At 40.7% G+C, this 22,290-nt stretch overlaps 1 protein-coding gene across 2 annotated transcripts in view; it reads right to left on the bottom strand.

Moving 5' to 3' along the window:
* Positions 1–22,290, bottom strand: part of CFAP61 (cilia and flagella associated protein 61) — a 460,443-nt gene that overhangs the window by 433,785 nt on the left and 4,368 nt on the right. For both annotated transcript variants that reach the window (XM_077486014.1, XM_077486015.1), the window contains exons 2-6: positions 19,573–19,735; positions 11,930–12,083; positions 8,405–8,481; positions 3,701–3,768; positions 2,560–2,686 (exon numbers count right to left, since the gene is read on the bottom strand). In XM_077486014.1, the coding sequence (XP_077342140.1) occupies positions 2,560–2,686; positions 3,701–3,768; positions 8,405–8,481; positions 11,930–12,083; positions 19,573–19,715 (569 nt within the window). In that variant the 5' untranslated portion in view covers positions 19,716–19,735. The remainder of the gene's footprint in view (positions 1–2,559; positions 2,687–3,700; positions 3,769–8,404; positions 8,482–11,929; positions 12,084–19,572; positions 19,736–22,290) is intronic.

Raw genomic sequence — 22,290 nt, 5'->3', positions numbered from 1 at the left:
AAATGAAGTTATGTGTAATAAAATGGAATGACTCAGGGAATAAGTAAAAAAGTGTCCTTGGCTTTGTGTTTGGGATCATCTTGTGTTTGGGATTCATCTTCATCATCCTGGTAGATGGCACCAGATTTTTATCAAGAATGTCTTGGTATTTTTCCATTCATCCTTCCTTTAATGACATAAAGTTTGCCAGTACCGTATGCTAAAAAACAGCCCCACACCATGATGTTCCCACCTCCAAACTTCACTGTTGGTATGGGGGTGTTTTTGGGGTGATGTGCAGTGCCATTTGACCTCCAAACATGGCGTGTATAATGGCATCCAAAGAGTTACGTTTTGGTCTCATCTGACCAGACTATATTTTGCCATTATTTTACAGACTTGTCTAAATGTTGTGCAGCAAACTTTAAACAAGCTTCACATTGCCTTTTCTTCAGTAATGGAGTCTTGCATGGTGAGCGTGCATACAGGCCATGGCGGTTGAGTACATTACTTATTGTTTTCTTTGAAACAATTGTACCTGCTAATTTCAGGTCTTTCTAAAGCGCTCCACAAGTGGTTCTTGGCTCTTGGACAACTCTTTTGATGATTCTTTTCACTCCTCTGTGAGAAATCTTACGAGGAGCACCTGGTTGTGGCCAGTTTATGCTGAAATGATGTTCTTTCCACTTCTAGATTATGGCCCAAACAGTGCTCACTGGAGCATTCAGAAGTTTAGAAATCCTTCTGCAACCAATGCCATCAGTATGTTTTGCAACAATAAAGCTGCAAAGGTCTTGAGAGGTCTTTTACTCATGAGATGTTTCTTGAGTGACGCCTTGGCTTATATTAATTTGCACTGACAAGGGGCAGGATTGCTTTCTAATTACTGATAGATTTCAGCTGGTGTCTTGGCTTTCTGTGCTTCTTTGCACCTCCCTTTTCTTCATGTGTTCAATACTTTTTGTCCTGTGTCATTCCATTTTATTACGCATCATTCTAATGAAGAATCTAGGGGACCCTATTGCCATTTTTCGCCCCTATGCACTATGAAGACTTTACAGGCAGCATGCGTTTTCATGCATGGGTGCTATTTTTTAAGAATGAAATGTATTGTGTGTATATATATATATATATATATATATATATACACACAGTATCTCACAAAACTGAGCACACCTCTCACATTTTTGTAAATATTTTATTATATATTTTATGTGACAACACTAAAGAAAGTAGTAGTGAGTATACAGCATTTATAACAGTGTAAATATTCTGCTCCCTCAAAATAACTCAACACACAGCCATTAATATCTAAACTGCTGGCAACAAAAGTGAGTACACCCCTAAGTGAAAATGTCCAAACTGGGCCCAATTAGCCATTTTCCCTCCCCGGTGTTATGTGACTCGTTAGTGTTACAAGGTCTCAGGTGTGAATGGGGAGCAGGTGTGTTCAATTTGGTGTTATAGCTCTCACTCTCTCATACTGGTCACTGGAAATACAACACCTCATGGCAAAGAATTCCCTGAGGATCTGAAAAAAAGAATTGTTGCTCTACATAAAGATGGCCTAGGCTATAAGATTACCAAGACCCTGAAACTGGGCTGCAGCACGGTGGCCAAAAGCATACAGCAGTTTAACAGGACAGGTTCCATTCAGAACAGGCCTTGCCATGGCCTACCAAATAAGTTGAGTGCACGTGCTCAGTGTCATATCCAGAGGTTGTCTTTGGGAAATAGAGGTATGAGAGCTGCCAGCATTGCTGTAGAGGTTGAAGGGGTGGGGGGACAGTCTGTCAGTGCTCAGACAATATGCCGCACACTGCATCAAATTGGTCTGCATGGCTGTTGTCCCAGAAGGAAGCCTCTTCTAAAGATGATGCACAAGAAAGCCCAAAAACAGTTTGCTGAAGACAAGCAGACTAAGGACATGGATTACTGGAACCATGTCCTGTGGTCTGATGAGACCAAGATAAACTTATTTGGCTCAGATGGTGTCAAGCATGTGTGACGGCAAACAGCTGAGGCGTAAAAAAGACAAGTGTGGTTTGCCTACAGTCAAGCATGATGAAAACTAATGCTTCCAGCACACCTAAGCTCCAATATATGACATTTCTGTTTTTGAGTTTAGATGCGTTTTAAGTTTGCTATCTTTCAAGTATGTAACATATAGTGTAATAAAACCAGAGAAGGATGTGAACATTATTGTATTCTGTTAAATTTAGTGTTCTGCTGTAGACTACAATTTTTATGAAAATTTCTGAAACTTTCAAGTAATGTGGGATTGAGTATTAATGCCTTAGCATTGTTTGTATAAATTATTTTATGAGCTACAGTGACCTCTAGTGTTGAGATTTATTTTTGCAAATTGGAATTGCTAAAATTGGGCGCTGGTGGGCATGGTAGTGTTTTATTAAGCAGAACCTGTAAGGAACAAAACTGAAGCCCACATGGCAGGTTAACAGTAGGGTCTGATTCACACCTCATCACAAAGCAATACATAGCATATAGCTCATGTGTGCTGCTGTGCTGTGTAAAGGTGTCCATTGCTTGCTAAGTTTTCTTATTTTTCACGATGCTTACCTTGCTTTCCTGATGAAAAGCCGGGGAGAATATTTGTGTCTGGGACATATGTACACTGTATATTCTTCAGTAAGTCTCATCTCAACAATTTTCTTCATAGGCTCAAATGTAGCTGCTAATTCACTAGCTAGATAAAAATAAAAATGAATAAAAAAAGATATAGAAGAAAATTAATATTCCATATACTACATGTAAAATTTAATTATTTTGTATTTCAATGGTTAGGAACAATTGCAATAAAAATGGTTGCATCGTCTACATGGTATATATGCTGTAATTGTGCTGTCCCCCCTCTACATTGTAAAGCCCTGCGTAAACTGTTGGCGCTATATAAATTGTGTATAGTAATAATAATAATAATATATGTTGCTATCATAAGGTGCAGTGCAGCATTTTTACACGGAGTACTAGTGAATACGAAAATCTTGATGCAAAGTCTGCTTTGAGAGGGCTATTTATATAAAAAAAAAAAAAATCTAAGAGAAGAAAAAGGAACAAAAATTTATTTTAGTCACAGTGATCAACCAGGTTTCATCTACTGATCTGTGGCAGAAAAGGAAACTAGAATTTTGTTTGGCCATAGACAAAAACAAAACTTGACAGTGGTTTTAACCAATCCATGCTCTATCCTAATAAAAAAAAGTTTGACTTTAGATATATACTCATGGCTATATGATATATACATGGCTCAAGTTTTGGCTTGAGCAAACATTTAGGACATGGATGTCCCTGTTAACACCATCCAACTCAACAAAGGTCAATTGTTCTTTGGAGTTTTGTCAAAGCAGCTAAAGGTAAATTATTCAGCCAAACAGTGAAGGCATCCAATCAGATTAAGCCAATGATCTGGTATTCTGACAGCGGCAGGTACCAGTTATGGGAATACAAAAGCCAGCAGGGGATATTTGTCCATCCACACCATTTAGCATGGATGGAGAAACAGATCTCTTTTGGTCAGCCTGCACCTTTAAAGTAATGCAATAGGTGAGAAGGTATACAATAATAGGCAATTTAGGCTTTTTTCAGGAATTGAAGGCAAAAATAATTTGTATTGTTCTAGTAAGTCAGAAAATGTTTTTAGTGTAATTTCCAAATTAGAAATAGGATGAAATAGGATGAAATAGGATAAAGTGATACTTACATAGAGTAACGTTGCTCGGTACGACTAGGCAAATAAAGTGCAAATCTGCAACTGCATTAAATGCAGATCTGTGAATGTAAAAGAAATATTATTATTGGACAAGTTTGTGGTATTTGTCTCACAAAAGCCCCCAGCCAATACCTTGAGAGCTCAACTGTCTATAATATGAGGGCTGAACCAAAAATAATGCATACATTTTAAGCAGAATTAAAGACTTTGTTGGCATATGAGCAACATGGATATTACAAGAGGAGCCAAGACAAAATATAAAAAATAGCCCTCTAGAAAACTTGTATATTTAATCTTAAACATCAATTTTTTATATATATTGTTACATATTTATATAAATTAAACTATCTCAGCTTAGCTCCAGCCTTTGGAACATGTATGGCACCCTGCGAAAAAAAAATAGGAACATACAGATACGAGGGTTGTGCCAAAAGTCTTGCCAAAGTGGGAATAGCATTTTTTATTAACCAACATAGGTCGCTTAATTTCACATGTAGCAGGGGTGTAAAACTGCTGGAGGGTCCTGCGCTATAGTAACTCTTCTTCTTTTTCATTGCAGGTAAAATTTGGATTCCAAGCAGAAGCAACGTGCTGTCATTGAGTTATTAATGAAGAAGGTGAGCAGGCTGTCTGACAGCCACAGAAGGCTGCAGATTGTTTGCAGAGATGACACAATTGAGGAGAGCAATGTATTGTCATTGGTGAGTCTTGTCAATGGTGTCATCTCGGCAAACATAAAACGGAAACGTTGGGCAGCCTACACCCTTCCTTCTTCAAGAACCCAATGATAGCATGTTGCTTCTGCTTGGATTTCATTATTTACCTGCAATGAAAAAGAAGAAGAGCTGCTATAGAGGAAAAGAGGATGAGCTACTCTACCAACATGTGAAATTGGAACAACGTAAAGTAATTTACAAAAAAAAAGTTTTGCCCACATTTGCATTACTTTCGATACAGTCATCGTATCCTGTATCTGTATGTTCCTACTAAAGTATGTCGGTTAGAGCGGCATGTTCCAAAGGCTAGAGCTATGCTGAGATACTTTCCTTTATATCATTTCATAATAATATATAATATTAATAGATGTTTAATACTAATTTGGGGAGTGTTATAGATGGATATTTTTCATATTTTGTAATATTCGTATGCTCATATGGGCACAAAGACTGTGAACTTCTGTTTAAAATACTACTGTGTATCGGCATACAGTCAACATAGTATTCATATAATGATACATATACAAATTCCACTCTTTCAAGTTTTTGACAAAACATAATGATGGGTAAATCCTTTAGCTCAATGCGTTTTGCGGCAATAATCTTTCTTATTCAGGAGAAGATGCCCATTGTAAAATAAATTAGATATATAGCAATCTAGGATAATACATCCAAATAGAAACCACCACCAGGTGTCTGGCTTGGGAGGTGTGGGGGGTAGACATGGCACCCCAATAGGAAAACCGAAGAGCAGTACCAAGTGCTGACATGTGTGAGTGACCAATCATCCCACACATGAATCCTCTTTATGTCATGACCTTCCTCTTCTTGTGGGATCTGGAGTCATGTCTGGCTGTACTTCTTCTGTTGATCACAGGAGTGCAGTTCATTTTGGCCATTAGTGGCTTAATGGTTACCACTTCTACCTTGCAGTGATAGGCCCTCAAGTTGAATCCCAACCAGGACACTACCTTACTAAAGGCGTTTACCTGTACTTGCATGGTTTTCCCCAACACTCCTAGGATTACTTGCTAGGTAATTGGCTCCTGACAAAATTGGCCATCTATGTGTATATATACAAGTAATGTAGGGACCTTAGGTTGTAATTTCCTCGAGGACAGGGATTAATGAATGAATGTACAATATGTAAAGTACTATATATATTCACATATACTGTATATACCTTTAAGAAATAAATGTATAAAAAAAAAAAAATACATGAGGTTTTGGTCAACAACTACTCTAAAATGCAAATACATCAGGAGAGGACTTGGCCTTTAAAAGTTCCAGTGATGGAGTTAAAATCAGTAGCTGGGTCTGTGTGACTAACAATGGTACATGCCTTTCATATAAGATTTAATTGTGCCATGGATTGTTTATTCTAAGAAAACGAAATTACACAGGAAAATGTCACATAATGCATGATAGGGACAAGTGCTTCAGACATGGAACAAAAGCAAATATTGCAACAGATGTTCCTCTCCCATAGAGACAGTACAATGTGTTCTGTCAAGTGTATACATATGGAGATTAAAAAGGTGAGCTAGGAGACACTGAAAATAACCCTCTGAAGATCTTTCATGAATTATACATTCTGAGGGTACACATATTTGAATATAGTAATGTTTATCAGATTCAGATTGATTCTGTCATGTTTTTAGAGGGTTGGTAATTTCCTTTGATACTAATTTTGCTTAGATTTTGGAAACTCTGTGATGATTTTTTTTCTTTCATTAAGCTGCTCCCATAGCAACATTTTTGTTGCGGACTTCACTGATATCAGTGCAAGCTAGTTGTTATAGGCCATCTATTCTGTTCTCATTCTGATCGGCCTTTGAACATGACAATTTTTTATAGATTTGATCATGGTGTAAGTTGACTTGTAAAAGAAGTCATGAATGTGAAAATCCGACACTAAAGTCAAGAAGCAGGATTATAAATTGTATGATTATTTGCAACTTTTATTCAGTTTAACAATATATCGCACACCATCTTGGTTTCTCAAAGTGTAGGATGTGTAAAGGCTTGAGTAGTACTTCTGCAGAACCATCAGAATACTGATGAAAAGTTTATATGGGACATTATTCCTGCACAACTGGACAATACACATTGACTAGTGTAACCGTCTCCTTTCCTGATTTGGAAATACCAGCAGGGTTTATTATTTATATGAGGGTACTTCAAAATGTTTCCGCACTTTTTTTTTAATGTTTCACAGTCATCTTCACCAGAGCAAGACAACTCTTATGCCGCGTACACACGACCGGACTTTGACAGCAAAGGTCCGGCGGAACGAATCCGGCAGACAATTTGATCGTGTGTGGGCTCCATCAGACCTTTGCTGTCCAAAAATCTGATGGATTTTAGAAATAGGATATGTTTCAAATTTTTCCGCCGGACCCAGTTCCTATAGAGAAATCCGCTCATGTGTATGCTAGTCCGACGGACAAAAACCGATGCTAGGGCAGCTATTGGCTGCTGGCTATGAACTTCCTTATTCTAGTCCGGTCGTACGTTATCACGTTCGAATCCATCGGACTTTGGTGTGATTGCGTGTGGCCAAGTCCGTTCATTCGGAAAGTCGTTCGGAACTCCGCCAAAAGTCCGTCCGAAATACCGTCGCATTATTCCCCGTACACACAATCGGACTTTCCTACAACAAAATCGTGGAATTTTGTTCTAAAGTTGTTGGCTCTAACTTGTCTTGCATACACACGGTCACACAAATGTTGGCCAACAATTACGAACGTGGGAACATGGTGACGTACAAGACGTACGCCGAGCCGAGAAAAAGGAAGTTCAATAGCCAATGCGGTTCCTTCTGCTTCACTCTGAGCATGCGGGAACTTTTGTGCGTCAGACTTGTGTACTCGTGATCGGAAATTTTCAACAACAAAGTTTTGTTGGCGGAAAATTTGAGAACTTGCTAGCCAACAAAGTGTCTACCCACTTACTCACCAGTTTGTTTCTGGGACTGCCCAGACCTGGGAGACATGAAACATATCTGGTGGATATGCCCTAGGGTCAAGAAACTGTGGATACAGGTATACACTATTGTTAATATGGTTCTTTATAATACCTTGCCCAAAAAACCCTGGGAAGCACTTCTACATAAACTGATAGAAAACATCACCTGGCGTGAGCGTACACTCATCACATCCGCATTTTCATGGCAACAAAGCAGACAATTACAAGGGCGTGGAAGTCACCAACACTTAGCTTTGAGAGGTAAAGAGTTGTGTATACGACATGCCTAATAATGACAAACTAATGATGATCCTCAAAGATACACACACTACACTTTTGGCAGCCTTGGCTTGATCAATGATCATCATTATGGTCGACATTCCATTTTTTGAAGTTTTAATAAAAGTGTTGTGGAATTAAGTTTGGTATACATGAGCCTCTGGGGTACTTCCCTCTGGATCCCAACCCTATTCTCCCTTTTTTCCTCAGCTCTGCCTTATTTTTTTCTTTTTCCCCTAGCACTCCTCTAAGCTATTTTCTCCAACATGCAAGTGGTCCTCCTCTCCCACAGTTAGCTGTACTAGAAAAGTTTATCTTTCTCCATGGCGCACATCTATTTATGCTTTTTTTATTTTTTATTTTTTTTGTGACATTCCTTTGATAGTTTTTTAAACCTACCACTATCAGGGATTACTCTTCCACCACTTGTTGATTAATGCATCGTCTGCACTTTACTTTGGAGATAAAACTATTTTGTTGATGTTCACACTATCCCCTATTTTGACAAGGGTTGAAACTTCATATAGGCATTTCTCTATGTACTCTGCCATATCTTGTATGTGTACAACCTTTTGCTTTTTTTTTCTAATAAAAACAAAGTGAAAGAAAGTCATTTAGGCCTATTCACAACTGCTTTCCTTTACCAACCATGCTGCAATATATACCACAGGGGGTGGAATGGTTGAGATTTCAGAAATGTCATGAATATATACAGGAAAATAAAATGGTTTACCTGAGGATCTCTTGAATGCTCTGTACTGAAAATTCCTCCTTAGTCACAAAAAGGTGCAAAAATAGTGTGTTCAGGGGCTGCAAATAAGAATTCATAGTTATTAGGAAGGAGGATTTTTTTTTTGTTTATTTATTTAGATTAAACTGTACATATTAAAAGTATTAAAATAGTCTAAATAAACAGTAAAAACCCTTTAAACAAGCCCTCATCCAGCTCTTACATCTTCAAAGTATGCAACAAAGGTCAGTGGTATATCATCTATGTGTGCAGGATGTTCACAGCACACGGGCCCCAAGGGGAGGGGGGGGGGGCTACTGCAACCCACCCTACACACATGGATGATCCCCTGGTCTCTACCGATCGCTCCTGTGCCCTCTGATAACTGATCAGAGTAACCTGTGTTTACTATGCTTCCGTTTATGAATGGACTTTATCTCCTATTCATTCATCTTCCATGCTGAGGGTGCTGAGAAAGGGACTGGGGAATCTCTGTCCTCAGTCTGTTTCTTTTCTCAAAGGGGAGATGTGAAAAAAAAAATCTAATTGTAAAAAAAAAAAAAAAATACAAATAAAACACTACTGACATCATCCACTGCCCTACTGACACACCATCCACTGCCCTATACCCCCCACCCTAAATCACCACTTCTCGCAATTTTTACCCCCTGCCGCCCACCCTAAATTGCCCCTCCCCACACAAATCCCCCCTCCCTCTCAATCTTGTCACCGCACCCCCCCCCCCACATGAAACCACAGTGCCCTGAGCAACTCATGCCCACCTCCTGTACTGGCCCTGGCTCACTGCAAAAGGGGACATTAAAGCGCAACTTCACTCTCTCAGTCAACATACTGACTATATATGCATACATGACTATTTTAAATCCTTATGCCATAGCTCCTAACTGTCCCGGATTTCGAGGGACAGTCCTTAATTTGGAACAAATTCCCTCTGTCCCTCTTTCCTTATTTTGGTCTGATCTATATATAAAAAGCACTAATTATCTTTGAAAAAGTGTTTCCCAGTGCTATACCTTTCATCCCATTTCTAAATTGCTGCATTTGTAAATTTGAAAAGCCAATATAAAGGAATAGTAGTGGTAAAAAAAAAAAAAAGGACTTGTGGGTTTAAGCACTCTTTTTTTGTATAAATCTCCTTTAAGGGGGTGTGGCAGGGGGTGTGTCCTATGCCTACATACTTTTGCTTGCTAACAGGTATCCCTCAGTCTCATCTCAAAAAGTTGGGAGGTATACTTATTGTGTTAGCATTAGTAAATAGAATGTATAACATATTTCCTTGTTTGAACCAATTTTTTTTTTTACATTTCTTCAGTTACTTCTTGCATCCAGGACTAGACAAATGATGTCATACATCCCAGGAGTCTTTGGGAGGGGAGGAGTGTGGGAGGGGTTCTCTCAGCTAAGCACACCTTTCTGCCTGCATACCTGAGCTAGGGACAGAGGGATTCCAGGAAGTAAATGCTACATGGAGAAGGAAGCGGGGAATGTAGATAGTGTCTCAGGATAGAGGAAGAGCAGGCTGATCGGTTTGGGGCGGATCGTTACAAAGTGGAGGAAATCCTGTGAAGGCAGCTGTGATCACCTATTGTGTGAGTGCGGGAGGAACGGCTGGAGAGATGGGGACTGCCTGCAGTACACCTTTTGGACGCCTTATCAGCAGATACATCTTAAGCGAGTTTGACCTTCTATAATTAGAGGATCTTCTGGGTTAAGAGTACATCTTGACTAAACGTTGCTGATGTCACTTGGTGAAGGATTTTGTTGGATACCACTTGTTTTGAATTTAATTCAACATTCACTGTTGATCTTATTGGATCATCTGGATCATTTGTTGGACAATTATCACTCATTAATATACACTTAGTGCAATTTTTTTCTATTAATTATTTTGTGTAACATCTCACATTACATTGTTGCTGCTCAATTTATTTAATTTAATTGATTTTTTCATTTTTTCACACAAGCGCAGCATTGCTTTTTGTTTTTTCATCTGAATCATCAGCCCTTGTCCAAGATGTCCAGGACTAAAAATGCTAGGGGGGTGTTTTTCAAAGTGGATCCCCAGGAAAATAATGCATGGAGACATGGATGGATTGGGGAGTTTGTGGTGCTCATATGCAATGTAGTTCGATTTTAAGGGGTCTATTTAAAAAACATTTGTTATGTGAAGTGTAGAATGAGATTGCTACCATTTTTTTTGTAGTGTAGACTTTAATATTGTAAAAGACCTGGGACACCTTTGGGTAGATTGCTGCAGCGAACAGTGGGTGTAGCCAAATTGCAAATGTTATGCACGGAATTCAAGGATCAGGAATATTTCATATACAAAATGCAGGGGACAGGAATGTGTAAGCATAGTAGGAGTCACCCTCCCCCAGCAAGAATTATTTTTCCCCCACCCAGAACAACCCCCCCCCCACAAACAAATCTTCTTCCCCCTTCCTCAGCACAAGTCCTCCTCCACTATCCCCAAAATCCCCAGTCCTAGCGTGATGCCCCCATTTTCCCCAGTCCTAGCACGATGCCCCCATTTTCCCATCCCAGAACTTATTTCAAAGATTTTATTAATGTTTTACAAGCTTTACAATGAACTTCAGTAACAAGGTACATGCATGGCATAGTACATAACATGCTCAATAATCTAGTATGGACAAGTGAGTCATTCAAATGATATTGGGTTTTAGTTGACTACATGTAAAGGTGTGGATGGTGCCTGCAAATCAATAATGTGGATAAGTTGTAAATATCATTGTCAAGAAGTTTGTACTGCTTGTGTATGTTTAGTTTGCATGTTTTGTGTAAACAGATAATGCCCCTTTCCAATCACCCCTAAAGGGAGCTAGCGGTGAATGAATAGGGTCTTAGGTTGTAAGAAAAAGGTTGTTGAAGGGATGAGTATACCATCCCAGAACTTATCCCAATCTCCCTCCTAACATACTGTAAGTCCTCTTCCCCTACCAGGACAAATCCTCCTTCCCCCAATGCCCCTCTCAGAATAAATCCTATTTCACCCACCAAATCCTCCCCCCCCCCAGCACAGCCCCCATTCAAAATACACCCCCTCAACCAAAAAAAAATTCCCTCTTTTAGTAAAAATCGTAATTTTTCTCAGCGATTAATGCCTGTATTGTCAGATCCATCTACCGACCAAATTGCAATCTGGTTTTCTGAAATGCCTCAATAAAGTTCTATAAAACCCTGGGGTTCCTCCAGAGGTTGTAGGGGTTCCTTGAGCAATGAGCAACTTCTGCCTTTCAGATGAGTAACTACTAACAATATAGCGGCTATCTGTAAGTGGGGATTCTTCCCAGTGACTACAAATGTAAGAAGCATTCTTTCCAATGACCTTTACATAATATACTGTGAGCTGTAGATATAGTAATTATTAGCAGGGGTTCCCTGAACTCAGAAAGTTATTTGTGAAGGGTTCCTCCATATTAAAAAGTTTGTGGAAGGCTGATACAGAGTTCTTAGAAGGCTGTTTCTAAATGCAATGGTTATACTCACTGTGCACTCACTGCTCTGCTCATAGTGTTTGTGTATCCATTCCTCCCACTCTGATTGGTCCACCACATCCCAGCTTGGATAATCCAAGAAAGCAGCATGAGCGATGATTCTGTTCTGGTCATCACTGATGGTCACTGCCAGGCTGGATTTTTCCCTGAAATCAGACAAAACATTTTTATACTATACATTATTTTTATGCCGCGTACACACGACCGGACTTTGAGGGACTAGGTCCGACAGACTTTTGACGAAGTTCTGACGGAGTCGTGACAGAGTTCTGACGGACTTTCCGAATGAACGGACTTGGCCACACACAATCACACCAAAGTCCGGCGGATTCGAACGTGATGACGTACGACCGGACTAGAATAAGGAAGTTCATAGCCAGTAGCCAATAGCTGCCCTCGCGTCGGTTTTTGTCCGTCGGACTAGCATACACACGAGCGGATTTCTCGGTAGGAACTGGGTCCGGCGAAGTTCTGGCGGAAAAATTTGAAACATGTTCCATTTCTAAAGTCTGTCGGATTTTTGCAAATCCAAAGTCCGCTGCAGCCCACACACGATCGAATAGTCCGCCGGAATCGTTCCGTCGGACCTTTGATGTCGAAAAGTCCGCTCGTGTGTACGGGGCATAAGATTGAGCGTTACAGTAAATAAAATAAAAAAGTCAGTTTTCATTGTCATTGGACACATGTACACTCCCCCAGCACTTCACTTGCTGCAGACTGTCCGCATGGTTAGGCCTGACACTACTTCAGCCAAGCCTCAGTGAATTGTCTTTTGTGGGCAGTGACCTCGGGCCCCTGTGGTGTAGAAATAGTTCAGGTGCTAGCTAACCTCTATTCAGCTACCACTCCCAGATAGCTCTCTTCAGGCCCTGCCAGCCAGCCTGGCTGCAAAGACCTCTTTCCAATGCCCTTCCCACAGTCCTCTATTCTGGTTCTGCATCCATCTCAAACTGCTATCTTCCAGTTCTCTCAGGCGTGCCTTTCCAGTGCTCACTCACCAGCCCCCCTGGGTGCGACCAGTTGTCATGCCTGGAGACTCTTATGCCGTGTAGAACAGAACAAAATATTACAGCGCACACATGCAAAAAAAGACATTTACTTCCAGTAAGACTTATTTAAAACACCTAGACATTTTCAAAAAACATTATCAAAAAATATGGGGATTTGGTCACACCATATTGCTATATGGTGTTTAAGCCCACATACTGCGACAAAGTACCCCACGGTCGGACTTTCCGCCAGAAAAGGTCAGAGGGAATCATTTCATCGGATATTTCGATCGTGTGTGGGCTCCAGCGGATTTTGTTTTGTCTGAAAATTATGACGGGCCTAGAAATAGAACATGTTTTAAATCTTTCCAATGGAATCAATTCCTATTGGGAAAACCGTTTGTCTGTATTCTATTCCGACAGACCCAAAACGGCGCAAGGGCAGCTATTGGCTACTGGCTATTGAACTTCCTTTTCTAGTCCCGTCGTACATCATCGCATTCTAAACGAATGGACTTTGGTGTGATCGTGTGTAGGCAAGTCCATTTCAGTGGAACTCCGTCGGAACGCCGTTGGAAAGACTGTCAGAGTATATTCTGACGGAAAGTCCGGTTGTGTGTACGCGGCGGTCGAAGTGTTATCTTCCGCTATCCTCTCCTTGCTCTCCCATGTTCCTCTCCTTCCAGAATCTCTTCTCTCCTCCTGGATGCACCCGAGCCCCGGCCCAGGGTCACCCCCCCCCCCCCACAGACTGGGGAGCTCCCCGGGGGCCCCAACTCTCTGACTCCAGCTCTTCCACCCGATAACTCCCCCAGTTGGGCTGACCCCAGGTATTTGAGGAGGCCTGCTCCCTGCCAATTCAAGTTGAGGATTGGTCAAGGCTACGCAAAATATCCCAGGCAGCCCCTCCTCTCCTCTACTCCTTTCATTCTAGAAGAGGGAGGCAACAGTGATGCCACCTGTGAGTCACCCAGCCCTACCCTAGGCCACTCCCAGCCCAGAATAAAACAAACAGGCCTAGCCACCAGCCAGCTAGGCCTGCCCAATTTTTCCTACTCTCCAGAAAAATCCTCACTCTAGCACCTACCTAACTAGAGGGCGCTACACCAGATTTGGCAACTTATCTGCAGTGCACAAAATGCTGGGAATTTAATTAGGAGGAGAATTAAAATGTTACACGTATGTAGTTGAATTTTCTTACAGTTGCATGGTGAGCTTCTTCACTAAACTGTACACCAAATAGATTATATTCCAGTATGATTATAAACAGAGCTCCAGAACAGGGCTCCCTCCAGGCATACCTGCCCTTAATCTAGCCATTATTGTATATGTGCTCCAACTTTGGAGACTTTCAAAATGTATAGAGTTAGGACTGCAGTACACTGAGGTGCCGTAACATGGCCTCTGCAGCTTACGCACGTATTTGCAAATGTGTGCAAGCGAAACCCCTTGTTTTAACGTGAACCAGTTAAGCTTGGTACACACGGGCTGAATATTGGCTGGTATCGGCCAGTTCAATAGAAACCAGCCAACATTCGGCCCATGCATACACCATCCTTTCCCATAGAAGCCGGCCAAAGGGCCGGTGTTCTGACAAAAAGTGTCTGCCTATCGAATAGTGTCCGGGCCGTACTGCGCAGGCGCAGTGCTTGCGCAGTACAGAGGACAAGGAGACTCCGAAAGTCTCAGAAGAAGAACGGCGCCTGCGCACTGAGTCCAGGTTGAAGCCCCACCATCCAAGTGGACATATGGATGCTTATAGTAACAGGGCTCCTTGTTGGCTCGCTTCGCTCGCCATGCTTTGGGCACGGCCTCGCTTCACTCGGCTTATTTTTATTCTAACTCTATGTCCACTTGGATGGTGGGGCTTGATGGATGGGGGACACTATCTGATCGGACACCAGCCTCTGTCGAACGGGCATGCTGGAAAACCAGCATCTGATTGGTGCTGGCAGCCAATGGCTGTGAGCGCTGACTGGTGTGTTCTGGCGGGGGGACAGTCCCCCTGTCATAACACAATAGCTCAGCAGGGGAGATGGCTGTACTAACATCACATAGTTAGTAGAGCGCCCTCCTCCCGAGCTCCTTATTTTTTTTTTCATTCAGTCTGCTGGATTGAACGAAAAAAAAAATGACAGCGTGTACTAGGCTTTAGACAGTTTTAATTTGGTTTGTTGCAGGCAGGCTGGTAAGTGAGCTGGAAATCATTGTTTGTTGTTTTTTGACATGCGTCACCCTTCCATGTGCTTCTTTGCTGCAAATGTCAGTTATAGGTTGGGGTGCTTGCCACCTGTTTGTTCTGTTAGAGCTCAATAACCCTTAATTATACTATGATTGTAAAAAAATTTACAAATTATACTTTGAGTGTATGTGATGCTTTTGATTTCAAAACATTTGTATCATGATAAATACCTATATCATGTACATTGTGATAGTAAAATTGACTGCTATATAAAGAGTTATTCCCAGGATCTGAGGGCTGGGGGGCCGAGACTCCTTGTGACGATTGACAACTGCTGTCAATGTCACATATCAAAAGTAAAAGTAGAGTCACCCTGCTGTGGGTGGATTAAAAAGGATAAAAGGATGACTGGCATCCCTGGACACCTTGTGTCCGTAAGCCGTGAAGCTCCCAAATTTATAAAGGGAGAACTAACCACGCTGGGAGGGGAACTAGCAGGATCACCAGGTATTTCATAGTAAACAGAGTTATGGACTGTTCCATACATGCTGTCTCTGAAGAAGGGTGAAAATTTAATAAATATAGGGTGGTTTTGGATTTCCCCTATTTATTATAAATATATTTTATCTTATCTATTCCTATAGTTCGCTAGTCTATCAAAGCTCTGATAAGGTTAATGGTGGGGATATAATAACAATGTTAGCTATATAAATAAACACCCCTTCATGCCTAAGCTTTTTTCTGACACTTGTTGCTTACAAGTTAAAATCCATATTTTTTGCTTGAAAATTACTTAGAACCCCCAAACATTATATATATATGTTTTTTAGCAGAGACCCTAGAGAATAAAATGGCGATCATTGCAATATTTTATGTCACACTGTATTTGCCCAGCAGTGTTTAAAATGCAATTTTTTTGGAAGAAATACACTTAATAGGAATAAAAAAAAAAAAAAACAGTAAAGTTAGCCCAATTTATTTGTATAATATGAAAGATGATGTTACGCCGAGTAAATAGATACCTATGTCATGCTTTAAAATTGTGCACACTCGTGGAATGGCGACAAACTACATTACCTTAAAAAAAAAAAATTGCGGTTACCAGGTTAGAGCACTTAAAAATATCCATTGCCGACATTTTAGAAATGTTTACAGGTTACCAGTTTAGAGTTACAGAGGAGGTCTTGTACTAGAATTATTCCTCTCGCTCTAACGATTATGGCACTACCTCACATGTGTAGTTAGAACACCGTTTACACATGCTGGCATGACTTACGTATGCTTTCACTTCTGGGCGCGAGCCCTCCTGTCCAGCAGCATGAGGGCCAGCTGTACTACCTTGCTGCTGTGCTGCAGGGGGATCAGTTCCAAGATTCGCACCCCCATTCCTCTGCTTTCCAAGCCTCCCTGTTCGCCCCTTTTCCCCACATCTTGGCTGGCTTCCCTCATCTCCTGCTGCGGCCACACAAGGGCATGTTTCAGGATGGAGAGCGGTGGAGGGGAGCCAATAAACATGTTATATAATATTGATTTTAGTGTATTTTTAGCAAAAATATAATTCGACACATGTGTGGTTGGAACACTGTTTACATTTGCGGGAGCGACATACGTATGCGTTTGCCTCTGCGCACAAACACAGATGGACGGGGTGCTTTTTGAAAAAAAATCTTAAAAAGTCCTTTTTTTTTATTTAATTTTCTTTATTTTTACACTGTCCCTTTAAAAGAAAATTTCTGATCACTTTTATTGCAGACACAAGCAATGTAAACATCCCTTGTGACAGTAATAGGCAGTGACAGGTACTTTTTATGGGGGGGATCTGAGGTCTATAAGACCCCAAATCCCTCCTTTGAACTTAAAAGCATTCAAAACGCCAAGTTTGGCTGTTTTGAATACTGACATTTTGAATACTGAAATTTTTTAGAATTTGGCAACTTTAAGTCTTCGGTAAACCGGAAGCGATGTCATGACATCGCTTCTGGGTTACTAGATCCGAGACCCAATCAAAGCCGGTTCCTGCCAGCTGCTGGATGTGCCGGCTGGTCGCTCGGGCCTACCGGTGGGATCGAAGAGCCTGGATGAGCCGCAGAAGACTGCTTGGGATAACAACCGAGCAGCTGCTTAGCTGCATCAGTTTTCAACATAAGAAAGCCAACCGTCAGCTCCAGGCATCACCCCAGTACAAACCCCTTCAAGCCAAAGGCTTGTGAAGGTTGAACAAACAAAGTGTGAAGGTTGAACAAACAAAGATCTCACTTATTTACAAAGAAAGTAAAAAGGAGATGAGTTCCCATTTATGACTCCTTGTTACAAACACCCTGCTGGGTAAAATTGCTGTACTGGCATTCCGAGACGATTTCCAACATAGGCCAAATGGCTTTATCAACCAGGCAGTAAAAATCCAGAAATATTTGATATTGAATGAATGAATGAATGAATGAAATACTTGTATAGCGCACAATGCGAACTGAATCGCCTCTAGGCGCTGTGGCGAGCTTTGATCATCTGCTAAAAGAGGAAGGTCTTGAGTTTTTTCCTAAAAGCCAGGTGATTTTCTTCCAGGCGGATGTTGATTGGTAGAGCATTCCATAGCCGAGGCCCTTGGACAGCGAATCTCCGATCCCCCTTGGATTTATACCGGGCTTTGGGCACGAGGAGGAGGTTTTTGTTGGCTGATCGAAGACTGCGGTTATTAAAACATGTTGCCTTCCAACACAGAGTGTGGGGGCCTAAGAAGATGCAAGTTCCAGTGAAGCCCCGTACACACGGGCAGAATGTTGGGAGACATTTGTCGGTTAAAAAAAAAAACATCCGACATTCAGCCCATGTGTAGGTCAGCCTGTCTGACAGAAGCCGGCGGTTAGGCCGGCTTCTATTGGATGTGCATGCTGGGAAAACCAGCAGCTGACCGACTCCAGATCAGCGCTCTCAGCCAATAGCAGAGAGCACTGATCGGAGTGCTCTGGTGTGGGGACCATCCCCCTGTCAGAACACAACGGTTTAAATCCCTGGACCCATAAATCAGATTCATGGGCAATGTAAGCTAATGGGAAAGGCTAACTGTGTTGTTTCACCCTGTCATTTTTTGTGAACACATGCACTAAAGTGAATTACTAATTAATTAATTTAATTAACTAAATCATTAAAATTAATTACACTTTAATTACCATTTTTAGGTGGTACATACATTTTAACTCAAAAGCCAGTCAAAATAAAGGTTTTCAGGGATGCAATTAATGCTTAGTGATGGTCACCATTCACTGCTTTATAAATACACCCCTTCACCTAAAGTGTATGTGATAGCTGCAGTAAACATTACATTGTTTGCCACAGGGAAAAACATTTTTGATTATATCAGCCAATCATAACAGGTATGCTTCCTTTTGCTTCCGTGACTTTACCAGGATCTCCCGTCCCACTGGGAGTCCTTATCAACCAGTCGGCGCTTTCGCCTATGATATAGGAACCCAGAAACAATGAGCTTACAACACCTCCGGTTTCCCCAGAAGAAAACAGCCCCATTTGTAAAAATGAAAAGCACTCAAGATCGGTGTGATCAAATGCTTTTAAGGGCAGAGGAGGTATCTGGGGTTATATAGACCCCAGATCTCTCTATAAAGGAGTACCTGTCACACACACCTATTGCTGTCACCAGTGATGTTTTCATTTCTTGTGACAGTAATGAAAGTGCTCGAAAAAAAAAATTTAAGGGACAGTGAAAAACAAAAAAAATTATATATATATATATATATATATATTTTTTTTTTTAAGTGCCCTCTGTCCCCATGTGCTTGCACACAAAGGTGAACACACTAATTAGTCCTGCACTCACGCACTCACAGCAATCGTTCTACACATGTGTGCTATCAATACCAACTTCAGATCATGGGCAGTAATCTAGCTCCAGAACTCCTGTGTAAATCTAAAGTGGTAACCTGTAAAGGCTTTCAAAGAGTCACCTACGAATAGTAAAATTGTTGCTGTTGCACGGGCGTGTTAAAGCATGACATGTTTACTATCTATTTACACAGTGTAACATCTTTTTTTATATATTTTTTTAAAAATTGGGTTATGTATTGTGTTTTTTTGCATTAAAATTCAAAAGAGTGTATTTTTTGCAAAACAAATGCGTTTGAGAAACTGCTGTGTAAATACAGCATGGCATACAAAAAATTGCAACACCCACCAATGTATTCTCTAGGGCCTCTGCTAAAAAAAGATCAATTTTGGGGGTTCTAAGGAATTTGGTAGCAAAAAATACTGATTGTTACATAAAAAAAAAGTGCCAGAAAAAGCCTGAAGCTAAAGAACTCCGTTATAGGAACCTATATGGGAATCTAAAAGGTCAACATAAGCCCTAAAACTTTTTTTTTTTGCTGTGGGTAGTATATTTTTGCTACGCCAATCTTCTTTTTAACCAAACTGACATGCAGTAATAGACACATTAAGATTATAAGAACTTACAGTAAATATATGACATTCACATTTCCAAATAAGCTTTGTGTGGACGATGTTTTGAGCTCAGAAATACCATGAACATCGAGAGATTCTGTCCTCCGGACAGTCACTTCTTGTGTTGTGCCACTTGCTGAAGTCAGGATAGTCATGATGACTGGAGAGGGTTACACTGAAATATAATAAAGACAGAAATTCTGCTGAAAAAAATTTCCATGCAAATTTTTACATTTACCCATGCATGAAATATATATTGATTGTTCTGTTCGTTACATATAGGATGACTTGAACAAGAATCCCCAGATTAATTTGAGGATTTACTGCATATCAAATGTAAGCGTGTTTATTTTTGCACAGCTTCATCTCACAAGTTAAGAGCTCAATCGTACATGTGTCAGCCCTTTGCTGCCCTGGATCGCTTTTCAGAGGGTGTTTGACAGGTAGTGAGGAAGCATACAGTGGGGAAAATAATTACTTGATCCTCTGCAGATTTTGCCCACGCGCAAAGAAATTAAGTTTCTATAATTGTTATCATAGGTATATTTTAGATGATAGATGCAGAATATCAACCAAAAAGCCAGAAAAAACACATCATACTAACGTTTCTTGTAGTTGGTTACCAGGTTTGCACATCTCAGGAGGGATTTTGGTTCATTTTTTTACAGATGTTCTCTAAATCCTTAAGGTTTCTTGGCTGTTACTTGGCAACTCAAAGTTTCAGCTCCCGCCATAAAATTTCTATAGGATTAAGGCCTGCAGACTGGCTAGGTCACTCCATGACCTTAATGTGCTTCTTCTTGAGCCACTCCTTTGTTGCCTTAGTGGTATGTTTTGGGTCATTGTCATGCTGGAAGACCCATCCACGACCTCAGTGTTCTGGGTGAAGGAAGATGGTTCTCATCCAAGACTTTACAATACATGGTCCCATCCATTGGCCCTTCAATGCAGCAAAGTTGGCCTGTGCCATTAGCAGAGAAAAGCCCCAAAGCATAATGTTTCCACCTCCGTGTTTGGCTGTAGTAATGGTGTTCTTAGGGTCATAGTCAGCATTTTTCTTCTTCCAAACACGGCAACTCGAGTTTATTCCAAAGAGCTAAATTTTGTTCTCATCTGACCACAGCACTTTCTCCCATCCTTTGACAGCTCTTTGGTGTTACCCATGATGGTGAGGCTTGAATGGAAGAAAGATATCCTGTTGACAGGTGTCATTTATACACATAACGAGGTGTCGTTAGGAGCACCATTTTAAATTGACTAGACTAATCTGTGTACCACATGAGCACATACTCTAAGTGAGCTACAATTAGTTGGTCAGTAGGGGATCAAATGCTTATTTTACTCACTGAACTGTAATTCAATTTATAACATTTGTATTGTGTGTTTTTTCTGGATTTTTGGTTGATAGTCTGTCTCTGGCATTTAAACTACACCTAAGATAAATATTATAGACCCTTAATTTTTTTGTAAGTGGGCAAACTTACAAAATCAGCTGGGGATCAAATAATTATTTTGCCCACTGTATGCTACATTGCAGAGCGGTCGCAATATGGCCCTATATACTTAGGCTGCATTCACATAATAGCTTTTTGTGAACACTCACCCAATCATGCTAAATTACTGCAAAAAACAAGAAACAGAGGGCGCACCAACCTAGCGCATTACCTTTGTGATAGCTTTGTTATATTAAAAGAGCAGGGGTATACTCACAAAACAACATCAGCAATAAGGCACATCAAAGTTCATAATGTATTTGAAGCGCCCAAGTCCCAAGCACAAGAAGATAAAAGTGGTCAGCCTTCGCGCCGCTAAGTGGTAATAAGTGACTAAAGTGGAACAAAATCCAAAATCAGATATAATGAAACACAGATGCTGTGAAAAAGAGCCTGAGTGATATAAAGTGCAAATGCTAACTAAAAAATGCAGCAGGACAAAATAGTGAGCACAAACTATCAAATAATGAATATAAAGGGGTGGGTCCTGCGCAAATCGTGCCACTCAAATAAAATACACAAATTCAAAATAATATAAATATGTGCATACATACAATGCCGTGAAAAAAAATATAGTCCAAAAAACAGCACGCATAAAAATATATAAAAAATATATAAAAAAATGGAAAAAAGGTTTAATGATAGAACAATAATAAAATGTCCGCTACTCAAGGCTCCCAGAACTCTCACCTTTAAACGAAGTGAATAAGCAAATCAAACAAACTCCAGGATTCTCTTATTTCATTCATAAATAATAAATAATAGCCATCAAGCAATCCAAAGGAGGGATGCAATGATACAATTCCGCCACTAGAGGGCCAGTCCCAGCTTCCAGAATAGCTGAAATGGATCTTCACTTCTATTTCACAGTGTATGGCTCAAAATAAGAGAGAGGAGGGGGAGAGAGAGAAACAGGAGACTTCCATAGTGTAGTAGTTTAAAAAACGGCAGGTAAATTTATTAAAAAGCAGTAAAGACTCTCACATTTTAATTGCAAAAACAAGCACAATCAGGAAGAGGGTATAATGACAACTTCCTCCCGCCTTACTCTACTTCCGGTTCGTCCTCTGGCCAATCCCTACGCGTTACGTCATGTGACTTCTTCATGGGGAACAAATGAAGAAGTCACATGACGTAACGCGTAGGGATTGGCCAGAGGACGAACCGGAAGTAGAGTAAGGCGGGAGGAAGTTGTCATTATACCCTCTTCCTGATTGTGCTTGTTTTTGCAATTAAA

This window comes from Lithobates pipiens, unplaced genomic scaffold (genome assembly GCF_037356315.1).
Source record: "Lithobates pipiens isolate NorthernLeopardFrog02 unplaced genomic scaffold, aLitPip1_a1.2 Scaffold_18, whole genome shotgun sequence".
NCBI classification, from domain to species: Eukaryota; Metazoa; Chordata; class Amphibia; order Anura; family Ranidae; genus Lithobates; species Lithobates pipiens.
This window is presented reverse-complemented; position numbering and strand designations above follow the sequence as displayed.